The sequence below is a fragment of the Hordeum vulgare genome, chromosome 1H (assembly GCF_904849725.1).
Source record: "Hordeum vulgare subsp. vulgare chromosome 1H, MorexV3_pseudomolecules_assembly, whole genome shotgun sequence".
Classification (NCBI taxonomy): Eukaryota; Viridiplantae; Streptophyta; class Magnoliopsida; order Poales; family Poaceae; genus Hordeum; species Hordeum vulgare.
In genome coordinates, this window is record NC_058518.1 from 8,921,277 (window position 1) to 8,930,532 (window position 9,256).

Sequence of the window (9,256 nt, forward strand, 5' to 3'; positions counted from 1 at the left end):
TCAGGTATTCCTAATCTCTTAACAGTCCTGGAAAAGAATGGGATATTTACTAATAAGGAACAGCCTTTACATAGGACACAGATTAACATTTGCATATATCAGCATAACTGCATAACTATACTACCTGTACAAAGACGTGTTGGCCATATGTCTATAATTAAACCTGCATAACATAATAGATCAGAATTATGTGAGAACAGGGATAAGCAGCAGAACCCAACATCAACCAGATTATAAAAGCATAAGCCACATATTCAAATGCTATTGGTAGATGAGAACCAAACTTTAATCACAAAGGGAGAACTTTAGAGAATTAGCTGGCATTAACACAACTATAACTGTGCATATGCGCCTTCTTGGCGTTCTTCTTCTGCGTATTCAAGGAAAAAATACAGCCGTGCAAGTGTTCATACCAAAAGGTTTGTTCAAAGACACTTGTGCTCGCTGAACTTACATCATTACACCTTATAAAGATTTTAAGTCATCATTATTATTATCACATACCAGCAGAGAGAATGAATAACCTATATTCAGTTACCAGTTGTACAACCACTGAGATTTCCAGTCATACTATTAAACAAGAAGGTTTACATCAACTAAGATTATGTTAAATACCATGCCTTCTTCCAGAAATGTCATACAGAATTGGAACCTTTAAATTAAATTTAGTTTTTGCACATGAATGATTCTGAAATCATTTTAGCATCCAGAATTTGTCTCGGATGCACTAAACTTGAAAGGTTTAACTTGCCAAAGTAAATATACGGTAGAGAAAAAGAGCATATGAACAATTTGAAAAAAATAGCATCAATCCGTTACCTGCCGCAGGATCGTGCTACTCGATGACCCTCAGGGACAAGCATGTATGCATCGAGGACGCGATGAAGAACAACTGCCCGATCTGCTACGAGTACCTGTTCGACTCCCTGAGGGAGGCGTCGGTGCTGCGGTGCGGCCACACCATGCACCTGCACTGCTTCCACGAGATGCTCAAGCACGACAAGTAACCAATTGCCCATGCCTACCCACCGGCCTCCCATCCCTTTCGTGTGATCTTGGTCTTCTTGCTTGGATAAGATAGATGACGACGCTGTTTTTGAACGCACTTGCAGGTTCACTTGCCCCATGTGTTCCGTGTCCATCTTTGACATGGAGAAATTCTTGAGGGCCTTGGATGCCGAGGTAGGTATTTTCTCAGTAAGATCCACAGCATCAGCATGGTCTGATCCCCTTTTCGTGTGAATTTTCCCTTCATGTTCTTGGCCCTGGCATGAGTGTTTTTTTTTTTGGTATATTTTATTTTTCAGATTGAGGCGAGCTTCTTACACATGGGAAAGGTCAGTGGCAGCTCACATATCTTTGTAGCCCTCAAACAAACATAGCACTTCAGTACGAAATTTTATAGGAACATAATAAGAGTGCATGTGCACTTGTGGAAAAGAGTACATGATTTTTGAAACTTTAAAAACATAGTTTTGATTTTTTTAAGAAAAAGGCTCCAAATGACCCAGACTCGTCTACCAATATTTTGGAAGTAGAGTAGCCAGTTATATAAATGTGATGGTTTTCTGATGCCATTACTCCTGGCATGTGTTTGTGGGTCGGTGCAGGGATGGATCGTCTGCAACGACTGCTGGGACACGACCAGAGTGTATCCGGGCATGGCGGGGCAGAGGAAGTGTTGCCACTGCCAGTCCTACAACACCTGCAGGGTCGCTCCATCGGTGCTGCCGGCCTAGTAGACATGATAGTATGATACCCGCGTCGGTGACGACTATGGTTATTTAGTACGTAGCTGCCATTGATGTATTATTTCCAGTTCAACATGAGCTGTGCAGACTGCAGAAGCATTATATACGGTGTCAATTTATATATATGTACCTACGGTGCCAATTTGCCAGAAAGAAATTGATATATCAAAGTGTTTGTCTCAACCACGAAGTTGAAAATACCCACTCTGAAGTAATAGGCTGTTGCTAGAACTCATGATTCGTAAGTATTTGAATGCTCCCTTCTGCGCTGTGTAGCTAATCTGAAAGGTTCATACCATATTAACCATTTCAAGTTCAACATCCACATATGCTTGAAAAAAGAAGTTATCCTGCTATCTTTTTCCTCTTGATGGTATGTATTGCACGCCTTCAAGCGGTGCAACATATTCTAGCATTAGAAATGGATGACTCTAAACTAAGCTATGCTCTGTAAGCTTTTACATGATTTTGTTTATATGAAGATAGTGCACTGCTGAGAGAATCCAGAACTTGCATTTTTTTTTCAATTATCTGACCTCAAGTAATTGAAATGGAAACATGGGATGTCATATCAAAAAGATCGAGCGGGTAATCATAACTGAATCACCAACGAGAATATCAGACTGCCTTGCTCACACCTGATTTCATGCCATTTCATTGTCTCGAACAGTGACAGCATACTCTGCTCACAACCCCATCGTCTGGAACATTTTCCTCCCTTCAATCACCATCCAGAGGCTTCTAACAGGAGAAAACCAACCTAATTTAGAACATACAGTTGTTGGAGCATAAAAAAATCATTAGGAAATCGCAATGTACATCAATATATTTAAGATTAAGAAGAAGAAAACATGCAAGGAACAATACATGAATCCAGAGTACAAAATAAAAAACAGTCTTCTTAACACCCTAAAGATAATGAGTGTCTAATGTCTAACCTTATGAGAGCTGATGTTGTCATCCATTGGTATACCCCATGCAGCCCTTGTATTACACAGCTAATGGATGGCGATGTGGCATGCAATTAGGAGAATTGGTACCATGTTCAGCTCAAGGCTCTTGTTGTGAGCAGCCTCTCCCAATTAAATCGCTGGCAAAATAATCCAAACGGGGGTAAGAAATTCAATCAACGATTTCGACATGAAAGGCAAAAAAAAGCAACCACAAATCAAACAAATTCCTCGATCCATCCATTCAATCTTTTTATTTTTGCGAGAACCATTCAATCTCCCTCTCGTCGGAAATAAATAAAAAGTAGAAGTAGAATAAAACAAGATAGCATCTCTCTTTCTTTCATGGCAATGGCAGGAGGCATCCGGGATGAGCGCAACAGCAACCGGCATGACTTGAAATCGTTGCCTTATTCTAAAGGAAAATCTGCAGTGCTCCTAACAAGAAAGTAAAAAATAAAGAGAGAGGCTCGGCTCCTGTTGTGTTGTGAGCAGCCTCTCCCAACCACGCTGGAAAAAATAATCGAAAAGGGGGCAAGAGATTAAGGCAACGATTTCAACATGAATGACAAAACTGCGTCAGAAATCAAACAAATTTAACTCGCAAACTCTTCAATCCAGCCGGCCTAGACGATGGTGTAGAGGATGATCTCCGTGGCGTCGACGGCGGCGCGCTGCTGCCTCTTCATCATGGCCACGGCGCCGGCGGCCGCGCCTCCCGCGGGCACCATCCCGCCGCCGTCGCCGGCACCGGGGGCGGCCGAGGAGGCGGGAGGGTGATAGTAGAGCCGGCCGTCTGCGGGCAGTGGGAGTGGAACCGCGCCGCAATGCACACCCCCATGTCCAGCAGCTCCACGTACTTCCCCATGGATCTCGCTCGATTCTGGCATCCTTCCTCTCTCTCTCTGCTCGACGAAGATTGATGGCCTGGACGGACGGACGGAGAGGACGGAGAGGGCGGCCGGGAACTGGGAAGGACGGCGGTGCTAGGCGGTGGTCTCATGGAACGGGGAGGCCCGGGAACTGAGGGAGGCCATGGAAGGGGTGGAGGAGAGCAGGTGCGCGAGAGTCGTCATCGGCACGCGCGCCTGCGCCCGCGCCCACGGCGGCGGGGAGAAACGGGCGCAGGGAGAGCGCGAGCCCGGCCGCCGCCGTTTGGCTGACTGGGTTTGATGGAGCGCGGATGAGCGATGCGGGCGAGCGAGCGATGAGGGCGGGGGCGGGCGACCTGGGCGAGGCGGGCGAGCGGGGCGATTGACCGGGAGACGACGTGGGGTGGGCAATTAGTGTTAACAAAAACGGTCTAGTTTCGTTAACGACGTTTTTAGGCCTTTGATGGTGTAATTAGACGGTCCAGATCTGTAGTTGGATCTGCTCTCTCGTGCTTTTAATAGTACAGATAGTAAGCTTGCACGTGCAACACACGTTTTGATTATCATCAAATAATTTTTAGAATAATTGTGTTCGCGCTTTCAATTTTTTTGAAGATCCAGAACAGTTTTTCAAATTTTCAGGACATTTTTGAAAATCGAGAATATTTTTTTAAAGCAAAACATTTTTTGATTTTTGAAGAACATTTTTTGAAAATACAAAAACAAAATTAACATTGTTCATAAATTCAAAAAATGTACTGGATTGTCAAAAGATGTTCTTCAAATTCAAAAAATGTTCTGGTTTCTATAAATATGTTCTAAATTTCAATAGTTGCCGTTTTTCAGAAACATTCATAACTTCAAAAAATGTTCAGAATCTTTTAAAAATGTTGTTTTCTAAAAACAAATGTTCGTTATTTAAAGAATATGTTCGGTATTTTCAAAAAAGTTCAAAATATGTTCGGTATTTTATGTCATGCCTAGAGGTAATAGATCGAAATATGAACTTGCACCCCTCTTATGACCCGATGATCCAATGTCCATACTAGATGCTGCAAAGCTAACCAAATGAAAATATTGCAGGTCAATGGCACCCAACTATTCGAAAGCGACTTAGCACCAGCGAAACAAACATCCCCTTCCGAAAGAGGAATGCATCATAATACAAGTAATGTAGATAAGAATGTTGGATGGAGCCAAAGTATGGTCGTTGCAATCATCCTCGGAATTATTCGACCTTGGAGAGGTGTGTTGTAGAATTTGAAGAGTATATGTACTCTATGTACAGTTTATATGAAGGCCAAAAATATCTTGTGTCTTACCAATGTTTGTTCCTTCCTACCCATATGGTATCAACAGCCTGTTTAAAAGGTATATTATGTATAGATAGTATTATACAAGTAAATACATTGGTAATATACGGGAAATGGATTTCTTGAGTTCGGGAGCTGCCTCTGAAAGCAAGAATTTGACAGCCATTATGGGGATAGTCTAGGAAAAGGTTCCCAATATGTTAGCTTAGTTACTCGTACAGGTATCTTGTGATAAAATAGCTTGACATGCATTTTCATCAAGATAAAGAGCAAAAATTATGGATAATAATGAACAAAATCATACACAATACAATGAGCGTATGACTAATTTTGACATTGCCTGACGAAAAGGAAATTATGACCAAACATGAGTCTAGATAGCAGATATTAAAAATCTGTGAAAAATGAAGCCCTCGGGAGGTTATAATAAATGAGTGCAGTTTCTGTATTTATAGTCTTCAAAATTGAGATTCCAATTTACACTATGTTTTGTCCATTCTTTTTGTGGTCTTTTGGAACATGCTGGTACATGAAAATTTACAAAACACATCAAGCTTGGAGAGTGCAGAATCAGTATGCTTTAGTGGAGATGAGTTCAAGAACTTTGATATTCCTAGAAGCAGAGTAAGGGTGTGTCTCTAGATAGCAGATATTAAAAATCTGTGAAAAATGAAGCCCTCCGGAGGTTATAATAAACGAGTGCAGTTTCTGTATTTATAGTCTTCAAAATTGAGATTCCAATTTACACTATGTTTTGTCCATTCATTTTGTGGTCTTTTGGAACATGCTGGTACATGAAAATTTACAAAACACATCAAGCATGGAGAGTGCAGAATCAGTATGCTTTAGTTGAGATGAGTTCAAGAACTTTGATATTCCTAGAAGCAGAGTAAGGGTGTGTCTCTAGATAGCAGATATTAAAAATCTCTTGGGAAATCAACATTTAGATGCAAACAACCTCTTGGGAAATCAACATTTAACTGAAGTAAATCAAGATGTAGTGCTCGTTGATTTTGATCTACGGGTTGTAATGTGAAAAAGATGAGAGTGAAGTATTATGCAATGTTTACAGTACACACTATTTGTGTTGTACTATTTGTCTAAACACTTCCTAGAAGGAATGCCAAATGCTAAAACCCGTAGGAAAACAGTCATGATTCTAAAAGTGTAGTAAAATTGAACCTTATAGTGCCATGCTGACAACAAAAATAGTACTTCCGTTCTGCTTGCCGAAACTTATGGCAGTTGAATCAACCTCATGAAGTCACCAACCAAAAACTGGCCCATATTAACTTTGGTTCTAAAGACTGCTGGTTGTAGTGCAATAAGAGAACGAAACTAACTTGTTATGGACTTGATCTTTAAATTCGCTTAATGAGATGCCAACAAATAATAGTACAAAAGGTTTGTTTGTGGACCATCGTTGTAGTCTCTCCGCATCAATAGATTTTGCTAATTTTCCCGAGAGCATCACGACAACATTGTTGGAGAAGCCCCAGGAAGAAGAAGAGTACATGCTCAAGATAGAAGAAGATACACGCACTTTGGCACACACACACATATAGTGCATTTTCTCTTGTATTTCCTCTCTTTCATGTAGCTGATTACAAAGTCCTTTAGTAGAGACACACACGTACTACATACTGCTTAATGATTATTAGCATCATATTTTCAAACCATTCACTGACCTCTAAAGGACAGAGAAAGTTCATAAACTACATCCGAATTCTGGTGTGTCTTTCGAGCCCCTTCAGTTCTACAAAAGATATGTCATGATAGCAATCTGCTACTATATATACAAAAGTCAGAAGAATATGATTCCACTTAAAATAAGGCAGATTAACCTATCAATTCCACTTTCAAGATCGAACAAACTAATTGTACTTATTCGAAGTAATATGTTGAATTTTGGAAGTTTAGTAGAATGTGTTTAAATACTTACATGTAAACAATGTCCACGGTGTTCCGAATATCCCAACATAATATGTATAGATCCTAACAAAAAATCATGACGAGGTCAGTTGTTTGTATAGTCCCAAGATATATGTGATGAAGAACCTTGAGATCAGTTATTGAAAATACAGATTTTTAGTTACCTTCCACCCTCCATTATATAAATAATTTCCATATTTTAAAAAAAGCACCTGAGATTTGCATCATTGTTATATGCTATCTATACAACAAAAGCTAAGGAAGTAGTGTTGCTTCACAAACCTGTGTAACACCCCCAAGCTGGCCATTAGAACATATAATGGCTCCATGCTACCCTCTGCATAAACAGCTGTTGTGTGGCTATAAGAGCCAACTGCGAGCATCCCATTTTGAGGGGAGAACGAAATTGAAGTTACTATACCTGTTGGAAATAAGGAGATCATAAGAGGAACAACAAGGTATTGGCTCAAAATTACTCCCTTTGTAAACTAATATAAGAGCGTTTAGATTACTAAAATAGTGTTCTAAATGCTCTTATATTAGTTTACGGAGGGAGTACTTTGAAGTTTAATTATGAAAAAATAATAATAATAATGAATACTATCTCAATATTTCATTCATTAGTACTGTGGTAATAACATGACATGTTACCGAGGGTGCCTAACTGTTTGATTGAAGTCTTGAAGGTAGTAATGATGGTTACCTCCTCCTTGGTGCGGGGATGCATGGGCCACCTCTGCGGCGTCTTCCGCAGCCGGAGCCCCACTCGGGCGTGGCCATGAACCGCGGGCTGCGCAAGATACCAGGCGGCCTCTCGGGCGTCACCTTGGCGCTGCAACTGCCGTCGCCCACGGCCGCGCACAACTCCATGATCTTGGACGCCGCCTCGTCCTCGTATCGGCTCACCCCCATCAGCTTCTCCACCTGTCTGGTATGTTGTAGTGCCGACATTGTCCTTGTCTGGTGGGAAGCTGAACACGGTGATGGCTAGTTTTTTGTCCATCTGCAACAAACAAGTAAAAAGGTAATTACTTTATGGCTTTGTTTTTGCAAACCTGTGCATACAAGAACTGAGAAACATGTAGAGTATTTTCACCCATGAGGAATTTGACTTCCTCAGAATAGTAATAGCCACTAATTTGACATGATCGCATAATTGAAGTTTGAGATTCTGCAGTGAAGTATTTAATTTTGTCCTCACATGATCTTCTGTTTCATTTGAAGGAGCAAGTAGAAGTTCAGTTAGTTAGCACTTGTTAGCTTAAACTTGTGAGTTACTGCTACTTTTCATTGAACTTTGACGTGATGACAGATATGCATTATCAGGGTGCATTAGACTTTCAGCATTAATAGGCTTGGGGTGTTGGTATCTAAAAAAAACTGTTTAGTGGGTGAAGGGCACAAAGATACAGTTAAGTCAATCGATTGATTGAGCCAGTAGTTCCAGTTTTCAGCATGACAGTGAGGTTAGTTGAGCTAAGATGTTGATTAGTTTGTCTGTTTGTAAGTGGACTATTTTTTCGTAAACATTGTGGAAGGTTTGATGCACAAATTGAATAAACAGCCCCAGTTTCCAGCATGACAGGAAACTAATAGTTGAACTAATAAAGCCTAATATGTCGATGAGTTTGTCTATTTATACCTCAAGAAGAGATGATACTACCAATATATAGCAACCATGTGGAAGTGAGATGCATACCTTAGTTTTCCTCTTGAGTTCTTCCCATCTGATTGTTGTGGTGCAGAGCTGCTCCACCCTCTTGTGCAGTGCATGCGACCTCCCTACATCAAACAGAATAAACAGCATTCCCAGTTCAGCTCAAAGTACATTGGTGCAAGAGACTTATCAGACCAAGAGGCCAAGGGGGTGGAGGACTGGCTTGCCTGATATCGGGTCCCGGCAGGCGAACACGATGGGCTCCATGCCACCGTCGAGCCCCGGGAGCGCGAGCTGCAGCGCCACCTGGATGGGGTGAAGGCCCAAGGTGCTGTTGAGCAGGGCCGGGCCGATCAAATCTGGGGCCCTGTGCCAAAATCTAAAATGAGGCCTATCTTTCAATGGCGGAGCTTAAAGAAAAAATGAGTGGAATAATCTAAAGAAAAGCACAAGAAAATTTTAAATTCCAAACCGTATATAGTATGTAGTGTTTCAGTAGAAATAATAAATTCTAGATATCTTATATTCCCATTGGCAGATTCGTCCTTGAAGCAACAAGGCCAGCTCATACTTGCCAGGAAAACAGAAGTGAAGAGAGGGTTAAAGGCAACTAGGGTAAACTTGATAAAATGTAGCAAAACACTTGATAATTGGCAGTAAAATAGCAGCGCAAGTATACTGAAATTTGCACAAATAACTAAGACATAGACAAACTATGTGCTGAAAATTGGACAACATCAACGATGAATTTTTGTACAACAAAATACTGAAACTGGGACAA

The 9,256-nt window shown here is 41.0% G+C and overlaps 1 protein-coding gene and 2 pseudogenes across 1 annotated transcript; 1 reads left to right on the forward strand and 2 right to left on the reverse strand.

The window, feature by feature from the left end:
- The first annotated feature begins 346 nt into the window (after positions 1 to 346).
- LOC123395161 (E3 ubiquitin-protein ligase SRFP1-like) lies at positions 347 to 1,873 on the forward strand. Its single transcript, XM_045090102.1, has 5 exons — positions 347 to 419; positions 829 to 1,003; positions 1,113 to 1,182; positions 1,308 to 1,337; positions 1,611 to 1,873. The coding sequence occupies exons 1-5, from the start codon at positions 347 to 349 to the stop codon at positions 1,737 to 1,739; spliced, it is 477 nt and encodes a 158-aa protein (XP_044946037.1). The 3' UTR covers positions 1,740 to 1,873.
- Positions 1,874 to 3,325: 1,452 nt separating this feature from the next.
- LOC123404269 lies at positions 3,326 to 3,569 on the reverse strand (annotated as a pseudogene).
- A 131-nt stretch (positions 3,570 to 3,700) lies between these two features.
- On the reverse strand, positions 3,701 to 8,591 carry LOC123395170 (annotated as a pseudogene).
- Positions 8,592 to 9,256: the final 665 nt, after the last annotated feature.